Source organism: Colossoma macropomum, unplaced genomic scaffold (genome assembly GCF_904425465.1).
Source record: "Colossoma macropomum unplaced genomic scaffold, Colossoma_macropomum, whole genome shotgun sequence".
Lineage (NCBI taxonomy): Eukaryota > Metazoa > Chordata > Actinopteri > Characiformes > Serrasalmidae > Colossoma > Colossoma macropomum.
Window position 1 is genome coordinate 3771087 of NW_023494793.1, and position 25545 is coordinate 3796631.

General features: G+C 41.6%; 1 protein-coding gene across 1 annotated transcript in view; it reads left to right on the forward strand.

Annotated features, from left to right (window-relative positions):
• The window catches only part of LOC118814023 (solute carrier family 15 member 4-like), a 64275-nt gene that overhangs the window by 6458 nt on the left and 32272 nt on the right, over window positions 1-25545 (forward strand). The window contains exon 2 of the mRNA XM_036579695.1: window positions 2460-2618. Coding sequence (XP_036435588.1) covers window positions 2460-2618 — 159 coding nt within the window. The remainder of the gene's footprint in view (window positions 1-2459; window positions 2619-25545) is intronic.

The following is a 25545-nucleotide window of genomic DNA, read 5'->3' on the forward strand; positions in this document are numbered from 1 at the left end:
GCATTTATGAATAGTTTTGTAGGGTTATGTCGGTTGTGAAGACAAGCTGTTCCCCAGCTTTCAGACCCCAAATGTGTCTTGGCTGATCGACATTTTGGTGCAAGTTTGATTACTTTTGCTGAACTATCTCTTCAGTCCTGTAGCACCCCTTCATCAAGCCACTGTCAGCGTTTCTGGACTGTTTGTTCCAGCAGATGGACGCCTAACTGAGCTGTAGACCTGAGCCAGCACAGCTCTCTGACTCACATACACCTGGACGCACCTGTTGGTCTCTGTCGAGCCAAGCAAAGCTGGAAAGCAAACGCACACACAAACGCGGCTCCCCTCTTCCGCAGCGAGTCTCAGCCTGCGGCTAGTTGCGCTCCCACTGAGGCGCGAGTGCGTTTTCCTCAGGTCGGCTGCTCTAATCTGGGTTCAGCATCTCTCAGAAGTGGAGGAGTTCTGTGTTTGTGTATGTAAGTGTTGGCTGGCGGGCGGAGGCTGAATCAGAGTGATCAGAGTGTGTGATGATGGTGTGATGTCGGGGGAGCGGATGAAAGTGTGTGAAGCACCTCAGCCTGACACACACACACAACCACACACTGTTTACAGCAGCAGGCTACTAGATCTCATTCATAAAGAGGAAAAGATGTAAACAAAGTCATTCAGAGTGGTTTGATGTGAAATGAGTCAGAATTGTTCACAGTGGTGGTGATGGGAACCAGACGTCTGAAGAGTTTAATGCCTCTGAAAGCTACAGTACTGTGCCAAAGTCAGAGACCACCTTTCATTCAGTTCATATTCAGTCGAAACAGCCATTATGTACGAGTTATTCATTTTAGTGTCAGAATAAAAGCAGAAAAATCGTTTACACAGAAGCATCAACAGCTAAATATAATATCTGATGTTTCACTATTTATTGTGTCCATTCTTTACCTTTATTACAGCTTCCATTCTTTTCAGGAGACTCAGGCCTAATCCCGTTTCTGATTTTCACCCCTACACCTTGTTTTCGAGTGTCTCCTTGCCCCTTGGAACTGAGTTACAATGGGTAGTGGTTGAAATCTTCCCTCTGAAATGAGACCCTTAAATAAAAAGAGCATCACTTCATTAACAGCTACCAGTGCTGCTCTGTAGGCGACCCTGCCAGTCTGCAGTGACAGCAGAGGAGGGTAAAGTTCAGCTCCTCACTGCTGGGCTTTAGTTACATTTAGGGAATCATATGCCTTCAAAGAGGGGGGCAATTATTTATTATCACCCACCCCTAATTCTTCAGTGATATGAAGCTGAAGTCAGGTATTCACCAGCTTCTTGTTTGAATTTTCCCGTTCCACCTTAAATCATGCAACATTTCTGGGCTGTAACTGCTACACCATTTAAGGTGGAACGGGAAAATTAGCTAGCTAGCTGCCGAGACATCAGCAAACTAATAGCGATTTTTATGCTTGTTATGAAAAAAGGACCATAATACACTGAAACGGCATTAAACTTAGATAATACAATGATTATCGAAATTTTTTAACGGAGAAAATTCTCACATTTGTGGGTGTCTTTGGTCTCTCGTGCAGCCATCTTGCTTTTTCCTCATAACACTCAGTTTAGAGGGCCATGATGCCTTAACACTTCGCCCTACCCCTCTATCTCAACAAAAGCCGGGACACCCTGCCCCTAGCCGTGAACGCGCAAAACGGAGGGGTAAGGGCTCAGTGGTAGGGACGAGGGGTGAAATGGGATTGGGCCTCACTTTGTTTCTCAAGTAAATCTGCCGACACACCTCCTTGATCATTTTCTGAAGTGATCAAACACATTCAGTGGTGTTGAGGTCTGGACTCTGGGGTGGTCAGTCCATCGTTCAGCTTCTTTGTTTGATGTGTCCGTCTCCTTTTCTCAGTGAGGTTCTTCTTCACAGCTACACATCCTTTCAGACCCACAGCGCTGAGTCGTCTTCTCACAGTGGAAGGATGGACAGAAACACCTGTGGATGTTTTCAGATCTGAAGCAGCTTGATTTTCTCCTCTCTCTCAGAGATGAAAGCTTTAAGTGCTGTTTATCTGATGGGGGCAGTGTTGGTGTCGACCAGGTCTTCCAGGTGGTTGTTAGGAGGCACATTTTCTCTGTAGCTTTTAATCATTTTTACAACTCAAATGGATCTTGAATAATGTTAATGTAAAAGACGGCTGAACACACTGACCAGGAGAGAACTTGGGAATGGTTTTAAGGCAGAAGGGCAGTGACTCAAGCCCCGCTGGGTCTATCTGTGTGTGTGTCTGCTGTGCATCAACAGATGAGTTACAATTTCTAACTGTACACCATCAAGGTGGAGCTACAAGAGAGGGGTTTCTGATAAAGTGGCCAGTGAGACTGTAGCAGTATTTAAAATCACCAGCAACAGAGAAATGAACAACAAAGAAAATATTTTGTGTCTCATTCTCTCTCTCTCTCTCTCTCTCTCTCTCTCTCTCTCTCTCTCTCTCTCTCAGGTATTCTAGAGACGAAGCGGTTGGACATAGTTCACTCTCTGGGGCCGATCAGTCAGGTTATGGGGGGAGTGACGTATTACGCTGCTGATCTGGCCATATGGTGGCAGGTTCCTCAGTACGTCCTCATCGGCATCAGTGAAATATTCGCCAGCATTGCAGGTACGAAGCTTTTGAGTGCAGAGCTGTCTAAAAACATGCTTGATGTTTTCAGTAATATCATATTAATTATATCATGTAAAGCTAATTTGATTACAGATGAATATATAAAATAGTTCTAATATGCCAGTCCAGTTCAGCTTCATATGGAAACGTGTACAGAATGATGAACAGAGCAGCAGACGATCCTCAAATGTTTGCGAAATCTGTAGAACATCAAGAATGGTTCAAATAAAATTAATATCTACAATGACTCATCATTCAGAAATGTCAGTCAGATCTAAAGGAAGATAAATTGACCAAAATATACACTGTTTAAATTGTTTCTTTAGTATTTAATAGCTGCTTTTTGTTCCCAAAACACTAGACATATTGAATAAACAACAACCATAAATATAATAATAAAAACTTTATTTATATTACACTTTTCATGCCTTTGTCAGCTCAGAGTGCTTTTTCTTTAGACAAGTAATAGAAGTTGTTTTAGATTATTACCATCTAAAATACCTTAAATTAACATTATTTTTACACTAATAACTTAAACAATGTTTTATGTGATTATTTCCAGTTTTCTTATCAGCTTTTATTTGATTGACTAATTTTATAATTCTTTCATTCCGCTCACTTTCTAATCACAGTTATTTGAGATGATCGGAATTTTTTAAGGTAACTGCAGTCATTTTTCACAGTGTTTGGTGTTTTGGGTTGAGACAACTAAATGAAACTAAAAGAAAGCTGTAAATGCATTTATTAAGACATCATGGGCAGAAGCCATATCGCCCCCTACACTTCCTGTAGTGTATTACAGTCTGTCAGAGTGACTGTGTGGATCATATGAACGTTATAGAGGCTTTTTAAATGAAACAGTAGAAGCCATATCGCCCCCTACACTTCCTGCAGTGTATTACAGTCTGTCAGAGTGACTGTGTGGATCATATGAACATTATAGAGCGCTTTTTAAATGAAACAGTAGAAGCCATATCGCCCCCTACACTTCCTGTAGTGTATTACAGTCTGTCAGAGTGACTGTGTGGATCATATGAACATTATAGAGGCTTTTTAAATGAAACAGTAGAAGCCATATCGCCCTCTACACTTCCTGTAGTGTATTACAGTCCGTCAGAATAAAGACTTCCACTGTTTTTTAAGCTATGTGATGTACTTTAGTCCATGTTTATAGATAATAGTGTGTTATACAGTGTCAGAAATCACATTATTAAGTCTATTAGTGGTTACTGGACAAATAGCTTTGAACCACCACTGACACACGTTCAATAAATCAGGTAATCATCAAGTTCTTCATAGCACGAATTGGAGAAAATGCACCATTAAACTGGTCATGGGGGCTGAAATTGGGAATTTCTGGGTTAGGCACCTTCCTCAGGTTTGTAACTTCAGTGATCAGACAGAAACCAGAGACTATAGGATGTAAGGCTTTGCAGCTCCCCAGTGAAAAATCAATTCTCCATGCTGTCCTGCTGGGCCTTTTGTATCAGTACAATCCTGGCCCTCTCCATACTGTCTAATATCTGCTGTTGGAGTTGCCGAAAGGACCAGCTGAGCCTTGACCAGACAAGCTGAACCATTAGTTCAAAAAAGGAAAAGAGCCATTAATACGATTCATTCAACACATTTAAAGAGCACAGCATTTATGAAAGCCCCAGATTTAAGCGTAACAGTTTCCTTTATCCGTTCTGAAGTTAGAAAGAAGTAAAGATGTTCACGACAGCCCTGAATAGAGGAAATCAAGTGAATATGGCTAGACCTGCAGTAAGAACCACCACAAGCTAAACCATTAAACCATTAATAGCCTGTCTGTGTTTACAAACAAAAGAAGGCCGAGAGGAAGACGTCGTGTTCTGAGAGACATAAGCTGGACGTCCGTCCCACCGCCGTCTTTTAAACTTCAGAGCATAAACTTCGTCTCCTCTGCAGACCAGTTTCTGCTCCAAACACTAAGATTCTACAGTTCACTCTAATAGAATTATCCATTGATTCTGTATAATTTGTCACGGAGAAAATGCATTAAATTAGAAGAGAACCCCAGATAGAAGCATTTTTAATTATGAGCTCAGACTTTTGGGCCCATTCCCATTTCTTTTTTTCACCCCTACCCCTAGTTTTTGTGCGTCAGTTTGCCCCTTGGAACTGAGTTACAAGTTGTAGTGGTTGAAATCCTCCCTCTGAAATGGGACCCTTAAATAAAAAGAGCATCACTTCATTAACAGCTACCAGCGCTGCTCTGTAGGCGACCCTGCCAGTCTGCAGTGACAGCAGAGGAGGGTAAAGTTCAGCTCCCCACTGCTGGGCTTTAGTTACATTTAGAGCATCATATGCCTTCAAAGGGGGGGGGCAATTATTTATTATCACCCACCCCTAATTCTTCAATGATATGAAGCTGAAGTCAGATATTCACCAGCTTCTTGTTCGAATTTTCCCGTTCCACATTAAACAGTGCAACAGTTTCGACGGCCATTTAAGGTGGAACAGAAAAGTTAGCTAGCTGGCTACTGAGACATCAGCATACTACTAACGATTTTCTATGCTTGTTATGAAAAAAAGGACTACAATGTATCAAACTGACATTAAACTAAGATAAAACAGTGGTAATTGTCATTTTTAATGGAGAAAATTCTCACATTTGTGGGTGTCTTTGGTCTCTTGTGCAGCAGTCTTGCTATTTTTTCTTTTTTTTGCCTCATCACTCTGTTTGGAGTCTCTGAAAATCCTCCGTTTGGAGGGCCATGTAGCCCTAACACTTCACCCTACCCCTCTATCTCAACAAAAATCAGGACACCCTACCCCTAGACGTGAATGTGCAAAACGGAGGGGTAGGGCTAAGTGGTAGGGACGAGGGGTGAAATGGTGCTGGGCCTTGGACTCCACTGCATATGTAGGAATATGAGTTTGTATGTGAGAGTATCTGAGCGTCTCAGTTCTTCAGCTTCCTCCTGCAGTGAACCGTGGAGTTTTCTTTTTTTTCCCCCAAACCCATCGGCTCATTCATCTGCCCTAATGACTTTCCTAATCAATGGGCGTCCTGCGGAAAAGTCCCCTCTGCTGTAGTGGAGCGGCACAGGCTCTGTCCCAGCGATTGTTCAAACTGCTTTGTAAGGAGTCGAGGCTGTATCAATCAGAGCTGATCGATTGGAGCCTGGACGTTATTGCAGTTCTACTGTGAGGAGGGCCATTAGGAAACATCCACAGGCAGCGCAGAGCGAAAGGAAAGCGTAACGATTACCTGGAGGCTCGTTTTACCTTGTGCGTGTTTATCTGTGTGAATATGTGTATCAAGGTTCGATACTCTGCTGCCACATCAACCACCAGATGAACAGGGATTTACTGTAGTGCACTCGAAAGACGTAAAGAGTTACATCGTACATTTGTAAGAATAAACGAAGACAGAACAATTGAAAGACTGGTTAAAAATTCAGTGCTTTTAAGAGACTAGAACCTGACTGATTAGGTCAAGTCAAGATTTATTTATAAAACGAATAGGTCCGCCCCTAAAATCTGATTGGCTGAACTGCGTTCGAAGCCGTTGTAAAACCCACGATATACGCACATTTGTGACCACAACAACCCTTGTGCTGTTAATGGAATAATCTTTGACTTTGATGCTGCTCACATGGACCACCGAGTATACTGATGAAGTAAGAACCCATTTTTTTGTTTAAACTGAGGGGCTGGCAACTTATGTTCTTAACTAGAACTGGGCTGGTCAGCTAGCTAACAGGCTAAAAGAGCCAACAGCCTAAACAACCCCATCATTAATATCACAGGCTGGAATTAATGCACTTCAGTATGATTAACTGTAAAACAGCAGTATAAACGTCTAAAAATGTCATTTGAATGTCTTACACTGGTCAAATGTCCATGTTTCAGTCAGAAGTCGCGTCAAACCCAGGCTGTATCCCAAACGGCTCCGTAGTCCCTAAATAGTGTTCTAGCTATGGAAGTTTAGGAGTTCTAGCCTCTACACCCAAATAGTGCTTCATTTATCGAGTGTGGATGTGTCTGAGTCCCAAATGACTGTATCTTAGCTGTATTATTCACTGTTGGGCTGCAGGATCCAGTATTTAAACTCCTATGTAGTGCACTATGTAGGGAGCAGGGAGCCATTTGAGACTCAGCCCCAGCGTGAGAAGAGGGGCGCCGCTGGATTGGTGCAAAGTAAGACTCGTGGTGGTGATTTGGTGACCAAAGAGTACTTATAAAGCGAGAGTTTTTGCATTAAACAGTGCTGTGGTATCATATGTTCATTGCTATACGTCAAAAAGTCATGAAATGACTACAGATATACAGCGATGGGTGGCCGAATGTTCTCCTCATTCAGCGGCCCATGGTTGCTTGGCAATGATACTGTACCGTTTCGATTATTATTAATAATAACAAATTATTTTCTGAAAAATGTTGTATTGTATCACATTTTATGTTGGCTGGCATTTTATAAAAGCAATAAGCCTCTCATGGCTTAATGCTTTATTATATATACACTTCTTACTTTTTTACTAGTATAATAAATTTAACACGATAAGAAAAATGCCACTGAATAATTTGGTGAAAATATGTAGTTGCAATTTTTCTGACCAATATTGGCTGCGTTTTAAATTGACTGCATTTTAAATTGAGAATATTTTTTTATAAATAAATATCCAGGCCTGTTTTTCAGAATTTTGGCCAAGAGGTCCAGAATATCCTTAGTTTCTGACTTGAGCCTTGAACGTTGCCATTTACTGCCAGTTATTTGTGGTTGTGATGTCACAGCACAGGTGTTTGGTTGCTTCTGATTGGTCTAACTCATCTGCAGGCAGTTCACAGGCTCAGTGTTATTTGGTTAAATTTACCCCACTAATGTTGTTGATATTGTAGGCCATAACTACAGCAGCTCTTCAATTTGAAAATTGCTCTCGTTCAAATTGTCATGTTGCTATAAAATTGATTAATCTTTCGGCTCTAGTTGTATCTTGGATGAACATCCAGCAGTGCTTATTTGACTTGTTTTGGTTACGTACATTTTTATACATGTAGTCACAATCAAATTAGTTGTTTTATCAAAAAAAAAAATCCTTTTCAGCCATCTGGTTTGATCCACTTGCTGAGGCAATTACAATGTATTATTATATTATTATATAATAATATTATTATACAATTTTAGTTTTATATGTTCAACAATTATATTATTATGATTATATAATGATATTGGCTGATATTACTTACGCTGCCTATCCAAAAGTATCTAGAAAGCCCTGCTAACATGTGAATTCAGCCTCTTTAAGGTCACCCATTGTTGCTATTGATGTTCAGTTGTGCGCATACACAGCTTGTATAATCTCCATAGAGAAGCATTGACCAGTAGAAGGGACTCACAGCAAGGTTTCATCTACACACTTACTTCTATTGTTACAAGCTTGAGATCCTAACAATAGCAGAACCCTTTTTAAAAAGGTTGTGTATAGAATCATATACAGCACAATCTCCATTAAGATCCCTTTATACAGAGAACCCTTTAATCATCTGAAAGGTTCTTTGAGTGTTTCTATATAAAACCATTTTCTTTACTGAAGAACCTGGAAAAACCATCTTTTTAAGAGTGAAGCTGAGGTGAAACATTATTAGCTTCTCTCTATTTATCTTACAGACTTTATATTTGCTGCCTTTCTCAGTGTAAATTTAAAGCCACATATCTGCTATGAATTTGTGATCTGGGTCTGGATTTATAATGGTATGGTAACAGTAAGATGCTGTGTCTGGCCACCGTTTCTGGCCTCTGTCTACTGTCTCTCGCCACTGTTTACTGTCTCTGGCCTCTAGCCACTGTCCGCTGTCTCTGGTCACTGTCTCTGGCCACTGTCTACTGTCTTTGGTCACTGTCTCTGGCCTCTGTCTACTGTCTCTCGCCTCTGTTTACTGTCTCTGGCCTCTAGCCACTGTCTGCTGTCTCTGGCCTCTGTCTACTGTCTCTCGCCACTGTTTACTGTCTCTGGCCTCTGGCCACTGTCTGCTGTCTCTGGTCACTGTCTCTGGCCACTGTCTACTGTCTTTGGTCACTGTCTCTGGCCTCTGTCTACTGTCTCTCGCCTCTGTTTACTGTCTCTGGCCACTGTTTATTATCTCTGGTCTCTGTCTGTTGTCTCTGGCCACTGTCTACTGTCTTTGGTCACTGTCTCTGGCCTCTGTCTACTGACTCTGGTCTCTGTCTCTGGCCACTGTCTATGGTCACTGTCTCTGGCCGCCGTCTCTGGTCACTGTCTCTGGCCACTGTCCACTGTCTCTGGTCACTGTCTCTGGCCACTGTCTGCTGTCTCTGGCCTCTGTGTCTGGCCACTGTCTGTGGTCACTGTCCCTGGTCGCCATCTCTGGTTGCTGTCTCTGGCCACTGTCTCTGGCCACTGTCTCTGGCCACTGTCCACTGTCTCTGGTCACTGTCTCTGGCCACTCTCTACTGGCTCTGTCCTCTGTGTCTGGCCACTGTCTGAGGTCACTGTCTCTGGCCACTGTCTCTGACCACTGTCCACTGTGTCTGGTCACTGTCTCTGGCCACTCTCTACTGGCTCTGTCCTCTGTGTCTGGCCACTGTCTGAGGTCACTGTCTCTGGTCACTGTCTACTGTCTCTGGTCACTGTGTCTCCTCATTGTCTCTGGTCGCTGTTTCTCTGGCCACTGTGTCTAGCCATTGTGTCTGGCCACTATGTCTGGCCATGGTCTCTGGCCATCGTCTCTTCTGGCCACTGCCTCTGGCCACTGTCTCCTCATGCATTTAGTGCTGTTTTATAGTGGGGGGGGGGTTGGGGTTGTGTGTGTCTGTTTGAGCAGCAGAGTCCCACATTGAGTGTGAATACAAAAGCTAAATGATAAAAATGCTGTGTCTGTGTGTGGATTGTGGACGTGTCTTGTTCAGAGGTCAGACACTGTTTGGTTTGCATTTCTGTTCTAAGCATCTCCTCCAAGGTCCTGCTGTAATGTGCTTTTTTCTAACACATCCACGCTCTTGCCCTGCTGTAGTGTCCCTCCATTCAGCTCACACTGAGCAAATAAAAGCCTGTTTAGTCCCAGTTCTGTCTTTATGCCCAGTGTTCACTCTTAAGTAGCAGTGCAGAGCGCTCTCTGTGTTTTACATGAGTCTGCAGGATTCTGACCCTTTCACTTTGTCTCCTTTAGCACAAGTTTTTATGAAACCAAATGAAGGTCGTTCTTTCTGGACCATGCAGCAGGGACAGGATTTCTGAAAGCTTTCCAAAAAGGAAAAACTTACAAAGGTATTAAGACAAACACAAAAGCATAGGAATGTTTTTGTGAATGTAAATGCAATTTTTTATTCTCAGATATTCTCTCGGGCTGCCTTATAAGGTGTGGACCACCTTAGTTGATTAGATCTGCATTAAAATGAAGGGTTAATCTGGCTGGTTTAACATCTGGCTCTTGACAGACACCTTAGAGAAGTTATAGAGGAGACCGGTCAACATGTCTGTTTATGTCCCACCCTTCACTAAAAAGAGCCAGTCAGCTTATTCTGGTAAAAGCCCCAGTGTCAGTGTTGTGGAGATCTGTGCAAGCGCACTAGCCAGAACAGCGTCTTTTGTGGGTCGAGCCAAAGGCTGCAAGGTATTTATGAATTTTTTCGCAGACTTTGCTGTGATTTAAAGCTTTTTGAAACAGTAGTTCGGCCTTCGGTTTTGAGTTTTTCTCCCTATTCAAAGAGAGGAGTCTGGTCTTGTGTGACTGGAAGTAACTGCCCGGCAGCTTTGCAAAAATGACCATCAAGAGAACAGACTGTCCTCCACTGCAGACACTCATCTTGTTCTAGCAGCACAAGCTGAGGCTAATAATACATAATAGAAGACAATAAGGCTGCGTTTGTACAGCAGGTAAAAGTGGCTCAAATCTGATTTTCTCACCAAATTGGATTTTTTTTTTGTTTTGCCGTTCACATTATCTTTTAAATATGATCTGTATGCGATATCAGTCTGAACAGATCAGCTCCTAAACTGACCCGCATGCGCAAAAGAACAGAGCTTCATGCTGCTTCACGCGGCTCATCCAGAGGTAAACAGTCATAACTGCCAATGAACCCCAGTCGCTTCCAGAGGATCAGCTTCATGTCCTCCAGCATCACAGGAGCGATTATGAAGCGTCATTGACTGACAGCTGGGCTCGTCATCCAGAATGTTTCTGAGCTCACCGTAACAAGTGCATGTTATTCGGACACGGTCACTTCTTTGGGTCGTTGGTTTGGATTTTTTAAACAAGCCATGCTCTGACATTTCTTTCTAAATCTCCTCGAACACTGAGCGGTTTGGATGAGTCTCTTAATTTTTTGTACTGAAACATCACCCCAAATGTTTATGATCTCAGCAGCGCAAAATTATGACGAATGTCGAGCTGGATTGACGTAAAAGTCGCTTGAATTCCGATCAGACTGAGTCGCATTGCCGCAGAACGGATTTCAGTTCCAAATATGAAAACGTCTCAAATCGGAATTGAAAATGTCAGATTCAGTGTGTTTATCTGTTCACACAGACACACAGACACACATCTGTGCCACATATGAAGAAAAAGATGGGATTGGGGACACTTTTACCTGCTGTGTGAACAAAGGCTAAGATAATGTGCATTTGAAAATGCGTTGGACCGCTGAACATGTTTTTAACCATTTTTCTGCCCAGTTTAATTTCCTCCCCAACACCACATCTTTACAAACTGCCGCTGACACAGCATCAACACGCTTGGAGGAGAACATTAGTTGCTCATTCTCTCACTTCAGCTAACAGACGCCCATGTTGTCTAGCATCACACTGAGTGATGGGGGGGCACCTTACCCCCCCACAGAGCAAGAGAGACAGAGTAATTGGACTCTCTTGGACTCTCAGCCTCAGATGGCTGTGGCATCAGTGATAAGGCCAATGCTTAGACAGTTGCCCAACATGCTGAATGTATTTTTAGTTCTTCAAGGGTTCTTTAGTAAAGAAAAGGCTTCTACATAGAACCTTGAACACTCAAAGAACCCTTTGCATGGTCAGTGGGTTCTTTACATCATAAAAGTGTTCTTCAGACTGATGGAGAATGTGCATTAATGCTATAGACAGTTCTATACAAAACGTTTTTGAAAAGGGTTCCATATGGCGCCCAACAGGGTTCTTCTGTTGTTACAAGATTGACAGTTGTAACCATTTTCAAAAAGGTTCTGTATAGAACCATTGCAGCACATTTTCCATCAGTCTGAAGAACGCTTTTATGATTCAAAGAACCCTCTTTGCATGATAAAAGAGTATAAAGTGTTCATGGTTCTATATAGAACCATATTCTTTACTAAAGAACGCTTGAAGAACCATCTTTGTGAAGGGTGTGGGGCCAGGCATCAGCAGCCTGATAGGTCAAATTTCTGCATAGTGGTTTGATGTGAAATGCTCTGCTCTAGAGACGTTCTTCACAGAACTGTTCACAGTGGTGGTGAATGGAACCAGACATCTTTAGAGGTTAATGCCTCTAAAAGCTCTTTCACAGAAAGCTGTTACATGAAATGGTTGAAGACGCTGTCTGATGACTATATTTCTGACTCAGAACTCATTGATACAAGCATCACTTTGCCATTTTTGGCATCAAACCTAACAGAAAAAAGTCACTGCAGACTCAAGCCTGTCCATGCGGGATGTAAATCGAATATAAAATGCATTTATTGCATAGCTAACTATGCAGTTTACTCTATAATGAAGTGATGCGACAGGAAAATAGACATCAGTAATAAAGAGCCCTTGCAGTGATGTCCAAAGCCGCCTTGCTGGTGGATGGATGATTATATCTCCAGCAGTTATGAGTGGATATACGGGGCCGAGAGGCTTCTTCAGAAGGTGAAGCTTCCTCTACAAACGTGCAGAGTGCCATTAGGGCAGATCTGAGGGACGGATCAGCGGGAGGTGCATGATGATGGGAAATGGAAGAGCAGGTGTGAGAGAACACCATCAAAGCATTAAGCTCTGAAAAAGAAGGAACCAGTTTAATGGTTTTGTTCTGTTTTCTACCATCATACCCATTTTTGTGTTTGAACTCAGACGAGCGCAGAAAATAACCGAGGCCAGAAATCAGCCGAACTGCAGGAAGAAAAGAAACAGAGACGTTTGGCAAGAAAATGTTGCTCAGGCACGCCTGGTAAAACAGCCACTGTTGGAAATGTGGTAGATGTGCGTTTTCGTTCACTATATTTGTGCAGTGATTTCAGCAAGACCAGTAGGGTGGTAATGAAGTACATTGATTGAAAACAGTATCCTGTCACTGTCGGAAGAAAACCTTGTATCTCTAAAAATAAAAGAAAAAAGAAAAAGGAAAAAAAAAACAACAGGAAATGTTGAAATGTTTTAACTTTTCAGTGTCTGTTAAAAGAACAATTTCTTTTTGGACCATTTCTGTTGGTCCCAGCTCCCTACATAGTGCACTGCATAGGAATTTGAATACTGGATGCTGCAGCCCAACAGTGAATAATAACTATGAAACAGTCATTTGGGACTCAGACACATCCACACTCAATAAATGATGCATTATTTGTCTGTAGAGGCTAGAATTTCTACAGTTTTATAGCTAGAACACTACTTAGGGGCTACGGAGCCGTTTGGGATTCAGCCTGGGTTTGACGCGACTTCTGACTGAAACACGAACATTTGAAGTGTGTAATTCATTCAAATGACATTTTTCAGATGTTTATTCTGCTGTTTTACAGTAAATCATACTGTAAGTACTTTAATTCAAGCTTGTGATATTAATGATGGGGTTGTTTAGGCTGTTGGCTCTTTTAGCCTGTTAACTAGCTGACCAGCCTAGTTCTAGTTAAGAACATAAGTTGCCAGCCACTCATTTTAAACAAAAAAAAACGGGTTCTTACTTCATCAATGTACTCGGTGGTCTGTGCGAGCAGCATGAGAGTCAAAGGTTATTCCATTAACAGCACAAGGGTTCAGTTATTGTAATTATTGTAGTTAATCAGCTAAGACAGCATAACCACAGCCTAGCTACGTTAGAAATCACCTAGTCTTACTCAAATTTGAAAAGAAGGATGTTTTTCATTTATAAAGCAGCGCATTATGTTATGGCTGTTTTAGTGGGCACAGTAAGACTAATCAGAGTGTATTTATTACTGTCAATAATTCAGCATTATTTTCATCGTGTGAACAGATCACGTTCAACCGTTTGGCAGTAGAATGGGCCGCAGTGAGGAGCTGAGTGACTTGGCACTGCCATAGGATGTCACCTGTGCCTCGCATTAGTTTGTGAAATCTTTGCCCTGCTAGATCTGCCCTAGACAACTGTAAGTGCTATTACTGTGAAGTGTCTTGGAACTCCCACGAAGCAGTAAAGCATGTATATGGGGCATAAAAGACTACTCACTCATGGATTCTTATTACATTGGAGGCTCTTGAAGTGAACTGGAGCTCCATTGAGCTGTTACTTTTATTAGTTGACTACTCATATTGTACTGTATTTGAACAAGAGAGCTACAATCACAACATACAGTACATGATGCAGCTGGACTTCAGCCTGCACTGCTACAGATGAGTTGAAAGGTAAAATAAAATGAGATAAATGCTACAACAACGTTAAAAGATAATAGCAACGTTAATCACTTATTGTGTTAATATGTTTGATATGATGTTTTTTTTTAAATTTCACAGTCGCATAGTGGGCCTTATTCACCAATATCTTCCTAAGTTTTTTTCTTAAATGTGTTCCTCAGGAAGGTTCTAAGAAAAAGTCTACGTCAGGGGTTCTCAACTTTTTCCACCCCAAGGCCCACCTGTGTATAAGTACAAAGCATAGCGGCCCACAGGAAACCTAAAATCAACTTTTTAAATACAACTATTTTCCTTTTCTTAAATGCCGACAGTTAAAACCTGAGAATTAGGGCCTGAAAAAGGTCAGATCGCCATTCTTGTCTCAGTAGATTTGCAAAATTTGCAGGCATGCAACTACATGGTTGTAGTTTTGTCAAAAAGGGTGGGAAAGAAAAAAATAATAAAAGCGTAATGAGGTAGATGTGGACTGTGATTTGGAGCTGTAGTCCATTGTTTTTTTCACTGGCTTTTCCAAAAGAGTAACTGTTTGGTCTCAAGATGTCTTTCTAGATTTGAGGGTTTTAGTGATTCATTTAAACCTCACTCCACTCACCGGGCTTTTCGATTAACATCGTCACAGTTAACAATAATGATAAATCTTACTTGATATCTACTTCGTCATTGGTTTATCAGTCTGAGTTTAACCACTCAGGTCGCTGATGCGCAACCAAATATGCGCTTCTCTGTTATTTAATGGCTTGTCTATGGTTTTTAACAGCAGCTTGTGCTGAGAGTCTATAAAGAGTCAGTCGCTATGCTGACTGTACAGCACCGTCGTGCCTCTAGAAGAGAAGGAAAGCCAGCTTTGTCGATTCCCTCGTTTGATCACAGATTCCAGCAGCAGTGAACTGAACAGGGTTCGGTTTGAAGCAGACTCGCGGGTTTCTGCTGGACGGGTTCAGTTGTCTGCTGCAGACCATAATACGGGTGGAGTGTTGACACATGTCAAAATGGAGTGAACTAAAGAAAAAGGTGTGATAAGCCCACACCAAACAAAGCGCCCTGAGAAACTTCTCCCTCTCTGGCTAGATGTCTGCATCGCAAGCCCGCGGCTGCACTGTCTCAGACTGATGAAGTTTGTCTAGCCCAGTACTGCAATGTTTTTAGTTGTACATCTTTATTAATATTTCTATTGGTTATGATGTGAAAACATTGTTCTTTTTATTTTTAATTATTAAGTTGTTTTTTCCACTTATGTTTTTATGACTTACAGTGACGTTACTGGCCCACTACGAATTACTGCCACCCTCTGAATACATGCCCACAGACCACTAGAGGGTGCTTCGCGGCCCAATGGTGGTTTGCAGTCCACAGGTTGAGAAACCCTGGTCTATGTTAGATTCATGATGTTCTTAAAGCGGTGAAAGTCAGAATCCTTGTGAAAACTGCATAAGTGGGTTTTAAGAAGAAATTTCTATGAATGTCACCTTTGTAAGCATCTATAAACACATTCATAACATGTTATAATGCATTCATAAAGCATTATGAACATGGCTATAAATATTTATAAAAATGCATTACACATTATAGCCATGCTTATTATGCATTATGAATCGTTAACATAATGCATTATAAGTACTGTTCATAACAAATTATAAGAGCTCATAAGTCGTATTTGTCCGCTCTAAGTAAAGTGAAGCGTACTGTACTAAAGCCTCCTCCAGTGTTAAGAGTGAGGCTTCAAGTTGAAGTATTTACTGAAGGATTTACTGAAACACTAAAATATACACAGTAAAGCACATTACAGGCTTCAAATGTCAGAGTTTAAACTAGAGCTGCCATCAGTGTTTTACCCAATGTGGGAAAGGTAATGTGCACCACCGTTAGCTTGGCACTAACTTAACACTGCATATCCAGTAGAATGCTAGCAGAAATTAGCATTACTGTACTGTAGTGTAGTGATGATACAGAGTGAAGGGTTCTAGTGTTTGATGTTAGAACCAGTGAGGGAACAAATTACAATGACAGCGCTCTACTATCTCACCTCTCCCTCTCCAGGCCTTCACTCCACAGTGACTTCACGCTCAGTGAGATGTCAGAGGGGGTTCAGGGGAGGGGCTCATGGGTACTTGGTTTGCTGTGATGTAAAGTGACATTTAAAGTGAGACGCTGGGTAAGAAAAGCAATAATTCTAGGCTGGACAGCCTGTATATTCAGGACCGGCGCCCCAAAGATGCAGCCCTGACAGCACCAGCGGTGAGAAATAAATTATTGGAAATCCAATAGGCGTAAATAGACTTTGTATTTCTTTGCCACTGACAGTGTAACATGTTATTAACACTAGTTATAATGCATTATATTAACAATTAATAATGCATAATAAACATGGCTATAAAGTGTGTTTCAGTGTAATTCTTTTTTATAAATATTTATAACTATGTTTATAATGCCTTATGAATGCATTATAACATGTTATAAATGTGTTTATAGATGCTTACAAACGTGACATTCATAGAAAGCGTTACCGAAATTTCTTTTTAAGAACAGTTGGTGAATGAGGCCCATTGAGCTTAGTAGCTCTACCATTAGTTCCTGTCCATTTTTATGAAGCACATATGTATGTAATACCAGCCTTAGTAGCATTTTTATTGGCTTTTTATTACCAGCAGACTGTACAGATAAACTGTTAGTTAAATATAAAACTAATCAGCAGTCTAATGTCAGACTCTTAGCGCGGAGTAAAAAGCCCCTCAGCTGTTTCAGTCAGCTTTGAGTTAATGTGACCAAGATAGCTATGAGTGCAGATTTGAGTCTTGAGTTTGGTTTTTCATGTTTGTGTGTGGGTGTGATAGCACACTTTCAAAGTCAGCCTCAAACTTTCTCTCTCGTCTCCGTCTCTCATCCGCGGCCTGCGCGCTCTCCGAGCCCTCTCGTGAAATGCAAATAACAGCCGATAGCGCGGGGGAACCTTAAAATAAAACCTGCAAACCAAGCTCAGGGGAAAGTCTGCAGTCGCATGCCAGCAAAATGTGACAAATGTCTGAAGGAGTGTTCCTCTGTGCCCCTATTCTGTTTGAATAAATCCTTTCTAATAGAGCCTACTGCCCCATTCATTCTGTCCTGGGCCAGAGCTATCAGGTTATCTGCTTTGGTCATATATCCTATAACTTTGTAGAAAAAGGAAAAACGTTCATAAGCTTTTCCAGGAACTTTACCTGAAAACTTCCTGAAAAGTTTTTTCTTGTTCTTTCCGATTTGTACAGATTTCTTTGATTTATTATTAATAATGAGTAAATTCAGTCAAAACAGCCATTAAGTACATGCTGTTCACTGTCAGAAGAAAGCTGGAAACATATACACCTCCTTGTTTCTATGCTCATTGTCCATTTTATCAGCTCCACTTACTATATAGGTGCACTTTGTAGTTCTGCAGTTACAGACTGTAGTCCATCTGTTTCTCTGATACTTTGTTAGCCCCCTTTTACCCTGTTCTTCAGTGGACAGGACCCCCATGGACCCTCACAGAGCAGGTACTATTTGGATCATTCTCAGCACTGCAGTAACACTGACGTGGTGGTGGTGTGTTAGTGTGTGTTGCGCTGGTCTGAGTGGATCAGACACAGCAGTGCTGCTGGAGTTTTTAAACACCTCAGTGTCACTGCTGGACTGAGAATAGTCCACCGACCAAAAATATCCAGCCAACAGCGTCCTGTGACCACTGATGAAGGACTAGAGGATGACCAACACAAACTGTGCAGCAGCAGATGAGCTATCGTCTCTGACTTTACATCTACAAGGTGGACTGACAAGGTAGGAGTGTCTAATAGAGTGGACAGTGAGTGGACAGTGTTTAAAAACTCCAGCAGCACTGCTGTGTCTGATCCACTCAGACCAGCACAACACACACTAACACACCACCACCACGTCAGTGTTACTGCAGTGCTGAGAATGATCCACCACCCAAATAGGACCTGCTCTGTGAGGGTCCATGGGGGTCCTGACCACTGAAGAACAGGGTAAAAGGGGGCTAACAAAGTATGCAGAGAAACAGATGGACTACAGTCTGTAACTGTAGAACTACAAAGTGCACCTATATAGTAAGTGGAGCTGATAAAATGGACGATGAGCATAGAAACAAGGAGGTGGTCATAATGTTACGCCTGATCAGTGTATATAACAGAACCAGCCTCAACAACTAAATATAATATCAGAATTTTCAGTATTTTTTGGTTCCACTCTCTACCTTCATTACAGCTTTCATTCTTTTCAGGAGACTCACTTTCAGTTTCTCAAGTAAATCTGCAGACACACCTCCAAAGTTCAGTAATCAAACACATTCAGTGGTGTTGAGGTCTGGACTCTGGGGTGGTCAGTCCATCGTTCAGCTTCTTTGTTTGATGTGTCCGTCTCCTTTTCTCAGTGAGGTTCTTCTTGATCAGCTACACATCCTTTCAGACCCATAGCGCTGAGTCGTCTTCTCACAGTGGAAGGATGGACAGAAACACCTGTGGATGTTTTCAGATCTGAAGCAGCTTGATTTTCTCCTCTCTCTCAGAGATGGTGCGGACAGTTTATTGTCTACCAGGTCTTCCAGGTGGTTGTTAGGAGCCTCATTTTCTCTGGAGCTTTTAATCGGTTTTATATATCTCCTCAGAAGTATCTCCTGAAAAATGAATGACTGTAATTTGACTGGAAATTAAACAGATAAAGCCTGGTATCTGGCTTTTGCACGTACATCATGCCCCCTGTGGATGAAATGCTTATGAGCTCTGTGGGTGAGATGACCGGTTTGAACTCGTCCAAGTTTCTGTCCTTCAGAGGATATTCATTTTGATGTTACATGTTTCTGAAAAGCATGTAACAGGGTAATGTTTTCCACAACAAAACTGTCTCTGTGCTTAGAGGAAGGAGGAGGAATAATGAAAAGAGAATTTTTTGGACTCGCTCACTTTCTCTTTGAATAATGCAGCTCCATGCTGGGGAAAGGTCAGTTGATTTCTGTTTTGGTGGGTCCATTTCTGGTGGATTTTGCAGCTGTGTAATTATACTGGTTTTTTTTTTTCCACTGTGCTAACTACCAAGACAACAAGTCACATCTTATTTACTGTTTCTAAGATTTTTATTAGTGTTTACAGTCAGAGGCGCCTTATTTGGCTGCTTATTTTCATAATTAGAATGCTGTGCTTTGCACAGTGGAACCTTTAATGAACATCATAGGTTTATTAACAGTAGATTTGTCTGCCAGACTCAATGCCAGATGCAGGGCTACAGACAAAAAAGCATTAGCTTAAGGAGCCACTGGCTCCTAGAAGAAAAAGTCAGGTGCCAATAGCTTTTTAAGTTCCAAAAAATAGTATGCAAAGAAATAACGCTCTTTGCACGAGATGCTGTCCAGGCTAAGGGAGTTTCCTTATGTTTTGTATGCAAAAATCTGATGTTTTTTTGCTTCGCCATTTTCTACACACTGACGTTCACGGCAGCTCGGCTCGTCCGCTTCGTTTCTCATGTTTTGCCGCTCTGGTTGAAATCCTGCGAGCGTGCAGGTGTTTTTATAGGCCTATCAGGCCTATCAGTTACATTTTACAATGAAAAATGATGAAAGAAAAGACATAAAACTGAGTAATAAGTGTAGAAAAGTAGTAATAAATAGTTACCCATGAAAAATAATAGTAATCCAAAGTTTCTACCTGTCACCACTGGCCAGTTAATTAATTTATTACTCGCAAATTAATCATTTTTGTTGCAGTCTGGAGCCCTGAAGACACACTTCTGCATTTTCACTCACTTTTCAGTCACCGTCTAGTGGTAGAACAACTTTAAACCTATTTAGCCATGTGATCTAGCAGGACCTCACTTTGGCAAAAAGTGATGCATCAAATGCGCGAAAGGAAGTGGTGATAAAACTGTCAAAGCTGCAGCTTCACAGCCTCAGCTGTGCCGTTACAACGCAGTATTCTCTGACACAGTCAGACCCGAATTCAGATCATTAAGAGCTTAGCTGAGATGTGCTCTGTAAGAGCTGCATGTCCTGTTCGTCTGCCTGTTCAGTGGTCATTCATGGCAAAAAGCTTAGATCAAATTCTCTGCATTTAAAAACATTAGTTATTACAGGACGGTGTTTTAGGGTCACTGTTAAAAAAAAAAAAGACTTTGAGTAAAGTTGTATAGTTACATGAATAAACTTGCAATATTTGGAGGATAAAGTGGGCTAATTGTAGGGGGGGCTGGAGTAACGCGCCGGGGCCTTGGTCGCTGTACCGGCGATGATGAAGACGCAGAGTGTGCTGAGTTCCACTTCTTCAGGAACAATCATTCTATCATTTTCATTGTCTCCTATGAAACTACACGCCCTCTTCGAATGGCACAGAGTTGTAACCACTGATAGCCGTGTAGACGGTCACTGCCTGCGACTCTCCTTCAAAAGAACAGACGGTTTCCTCCGAGTCCATCTGGCTCTTTATTCTAAATACACAAAGTTTCTTGCGCAGCCGTTTCAGTGTTTTTTGTATTAATAACAATCTGGAGCTGATGTGCCAGGAGAGACAGAGAGACTGAGTATTTCTTTATGGGAGAAATCAATACGAAACTCCTCAGCGTCCTTCAGTTTAACACAAAGAAGTTGCTACCTTCCTTTTCCAAACCCTTTGTGACTTTTCCTGGTATTACCTGCTTTAATGCCTTAATTCTACAACTTTATTCTCAAAATATTACAACTTTATTCTCGAATTATAACAACTTTATTCTCAAAGTCTACGACACCGGCCCTAAAATGGCATCATATTATTAAGTTAATTAGTTACTAAACTATAAAAAGCCTTCAAAGATAAATGCACAGCTGCTGTCAGAGTGTTGGAGAACGTTCATTAGCATAAAGGGCAGGAAGGTCTGCGTCTATGCGGATGATGTCCATGTTGTTCAGTGCTGTAACACCTGACTGACTCAATGTAGATTGTTTTCTAACTCATTAAATGAGATGTGGGTTAACAGCACATGTTCAAACGAAATCTCCGAACACATCAGAGCAGCAGCAGAACGCAGAGCCAGCTTGTCTCAGGTTGTTTGGGCGTAGCGTGTTTTATGTAGACCCCTGATCACGTAACGGGGCTGACGCTTAATGGTCTGTCACAGTGTTTTATTGTGTGGTGTGTAGGCTGCGGTTTTTGCCTGTCTTTGTTGTCTTTCTAGCTATTTGGGCTCGGTGGGCTCTACAACGGGAGACGTCTTTTTGATATCAAATTGAGTGTCAACCCCGTCACGTCCCTTCACTAGGATGATGAGGCGGGAAACAAAGAAAAAGGTTGTCAAAGCCTTTCGTTAGGTTATATATCAGGGCAGATACACACTAATCAACCCAGGAGTGAATGTGGCAGCGTTAGCCGACCGGCTAACTGTCCCTGAGGACAAATTTGAAGTTTTGGTTTGGGAAGTTTTCCTCTCAGCCAAGCTTTGACTTTTTTTTATCAAAGCTAAAATCTCCAACATCTCCAGTCTGAGTGGGAGAAACGTCTTCGTGTTCCTCTGGATCTCTGATATTAAAGGAGCTGTCAGTTTCTTTCCTTATTCCATTTTGTTCTGTAGTTATGGTTTTCCGGGAGGAATTTTCTGCCGACTGTCAAATAAAGAGCACTGTTATGTATTTTGGCTGAGAGATTCTTGCACTTTTGTGGATTTCTCTGTTGGATTTGAGTTGGATATGACGTTTTTCCTCACTAATCAGGTTTAGGGGAATTATCTGGCTGCTAATGTTAAAGACATTAGCATAGTAGCATTCCTGTCCAGCACCAAAATGTCCTTTTAGCCTGAGCTAGATACTATTTTGGATGTTTTAAAAGCCATGCCATTTCCAATTTTACTTTTCTGTTTCATTCCTTTCTTATTTATATTCTTCTGTCATCACCGTTTTGTGTAGTTTGTGTAGTATGGGTTTTTTATTTGTATCATACGCTGCATCTTCTTGGGTTGCCAGCTATTCTACATCAACTAATATTCAAAACCAGCCAATTTTGTTAAATTTTGGAAGTCAAAAAGCTGAAGCTTGGATTTTAAAACTAGTCCAGTTTGGCTTGCTGTATATTATCGTAATACTGTAGTAAATGGTCCATTATGAGAGTATATGTTAAGTACAGTAAAATGATACTCTAATCATACAAACATTAAAATATTAAATATTAAAACATGGTGTTAAGGTAAGCTCCCCAGACAAGAAATCAGTCACCTGTGTTTAAGGTGGTAGTAACTTTAGGCTCCTGCAGATGGCGTTGCACGAGGATGATCAGGCTATAAATACCTGCAGGGTGTGTGACAGGATTCATAGATTGAGAAAAGGTGGTACAGTGCACTGAATGTCTCGTTTGATGTGTGGAAATGTGTCACAAAGCAGATGTTAATGATTGGCAAAAAGCAGTGATTGAATTTGGGCAGCCAAAGGCTACAAAGTGAAGGAAGTAGCTGAATTTGCAGGTGTATTGAAGTGTACGGTCATACGAGTTGACCAGCAGTGGCAGAAATCCCAGTCTACAGGAAATTCTCGTCAGAATTGTGTCCAAAAGACGAAACCTACAGACAGGGGCTGCCAACATGTTTCATGGCTTGTGAATAAAAATCGCTTCACTTCCAGGCAAGAATTGCTTCTAGAGGTCAATGCAGTTCTTCACAACCAATTTCTGAAAGAACACCCGCAGGGAACTGCATACCATGAACATATGGAGCAGAGTGGCACGCAGGAGGCCTTGGCTCACTTCTGCTCAGTTACAGTGGACAAAGACACAAACACTGGACTGTTCATGACTGATAAAGTGTTATCTGGTCAGATGAGTCTGGTTTCTGCTTGTATATGAATGATGCTGGACGTCGTGTTCATCGTAGACCGCAGGAAGCCTTCAGTGAGGACAGTGCAGGTGTGGTTTAAGCTGGAGGAGCTCTGTGATGTTCTGGGGGTGTTTTAATTATGCAGAAATGGGTTCTTTGGTTGAGGTGACAGTAAATTTGAACCACAGTGTTTACATTGAGCTGCTGGACAACCAGCTTTTGCCTTTTGCTCATCATCTTACCAAGGAACTTAACTTTCCTATCCCTGTATTCCAAGATCACAGTTCTCGCGTTCATATGGCTGCAAATGTGACTGTGTCTTGATGACCATTCAGGAACGTTTACACATCTGGACACGCCCACAAAATCCCCAGATTTGAATCCTCTTGAAAATCTGTGGGATGACCTGGAACAAGACGGCAGTGAATGCGTCTATGAAATCTGGCCGAACTGCACAATTCTTTGATACAAGGGTGGCCGAACATTGATGTCACCTACATCCAGAAATTTGTCCAGTCCAGGTCAAATCTATTCACAGCTGTTATTCGTGCTTGTGGAGGTTTTACACTCTGTTAGGTACCTTTCAGTCATAGATGACTAATTTTTTGTCCTGTGAGCTCATTTGTGTTTGTGCAGTTGCATTTAGTTATCATTTATTTTATTTTTTCCATAAATATTTTGTCAAATGTGTTTGAATCTATTAAGTGTTTACATTTGTCCTAGCTGTAAGTGATGGACAAACCGGGACTGCTAAAGTAGTCACTGCTTAATGATTTGGACCTGATTTATAAAAAACTTTGTAATGGTCAAAAAATGGAGCTCGTACAGAACACTTGCCTGGAGCTTTCTGTTTCTTGCCTGTGGCTCAATAACACAGCGCCATGTTTGAGTATCTGCGTCCAAGAAGAGCCGGTCAGATGGACTGTCTCACAACGGGAGAAAAATCTTCGTCCGTCACGTCGCCACAGATTGTGCACATGGGTTCAGCGCTTATAACAGACAGCTGGATAGTTCCCAGCATCAGAGAGCGTTTGTAGAGCCTGAGTAGTGGAAAATCCGGTTTTCCACACTTCTTTAAATAAAAGAATTCCATGTAGTGTCTGAACCTTGGTAAGGTTTCAGAGTTCACAGTTCTCTCTACAGTCCATACCATTCATATATGGAAACTAAGTTGCAGAAACACATTTACAGATGTCCTCCTATTCAGCCTATAGCACTTCGGCCACGCCCACTCATGCTGAAGTTATAAGGAGTGTTTCAGGGAACACACTGCTCTTTAGAGATAAAGAGAGGATGAAAAATGATGATGTAAAAATTTGTTATGACTGTTTTTGGTGCACGCAAACCATATTAAGTGGACATATAAGTGGAAAAATAAAGTATAATGAAAATACAAGATATGGATCCTTCAAGTAATCTGTAATGCACTTGATTATGTGGTTGCGGACAGTGCATGTGAACTATTATCTGTAAACGTGTTGCAGATACGCCTTTTTCACATTTCTGCATTTTTTTTCTGCTGGAAGTTGTTGTCGCAGGTGACGCTGCTTCCGCTAAAGCAATGACAATAGCAACAATAACAAGATGAGCGTGTACAGCTCTCTGAAGTATTAGAGAACCTTAGTTGCAATGGTTTGTCAGCTGATGATGAATAGAGGAAAACGAGTTTGTGCAGTTAATAAAGGAATAAACTTCGTCATACGCAGTAAAAGATCCTCTGTGTCTGCATTTCAGCGCTGCTGTCTAATAAGATAATGTTACACTGAATGCAGTTTGTGATTTAAAGTTGCTGCTGCAGCCGCTTTCAGAGGAACAGTTTTAATTTTCTCACTAATAAATGATCAGCGACTAAGACAACAAATGCTCAGCGGGGAGAAGACGTTCGTTCACTGGAGCCGGTGGTTCCACCTTAAATGGTGCCTGAGCTGCCAGAATGTAACTGCTGCACCATTTAAGGTGGAACGGGACAATTCAAACAAGAAGTGACTTCAGCCTCACGACTTTTTAATGTTTGGCAGTTTCTCGTTGCAGATTAAACGTATCAGGAAACCATCTGAGTGATTATAAATGCTAATAAGAAAACATCTACAGTGGCGCTGCAGACTCTGACGACCCAGCGCGCCCCCTGCTGGGATGTGTGTGTTTAGCTTGTTGCCGCTTTAACTAGTTTATTGTTAGCCGCTGTTTCAGCATCTCCAGTTAATGTGGCTAATCTAGTGTTTTGATTAGAGTTATTTTCACCTCCATTGATTTATTTCCACATCGAATTTTTCCTCAAATCATGTGTATCCTTTGATTTGTTTGGACTCCCACATTGTTGTGTGTTTGGTTCTCCAACAGTTCTGGACACATCCTCGAATTTCAATCTTGGCAACTATGACAAAGATAGTGAGACACCTTTCTGTGGTGGCTGAAGTGATACAAACGCCTGTGTTTCTGAGGTTAATAACTGTCTGAAAGGCAGGAGTGGAACTTGTTTGAACACTTCAGTTTCCTGTGAAAAGGGCCTATTGACCTCAGTTTAGGGGGACAATGATGTAAATGTGATTTCTTGCTGAACTGCTCCTTTAAGAAGTCTGAGC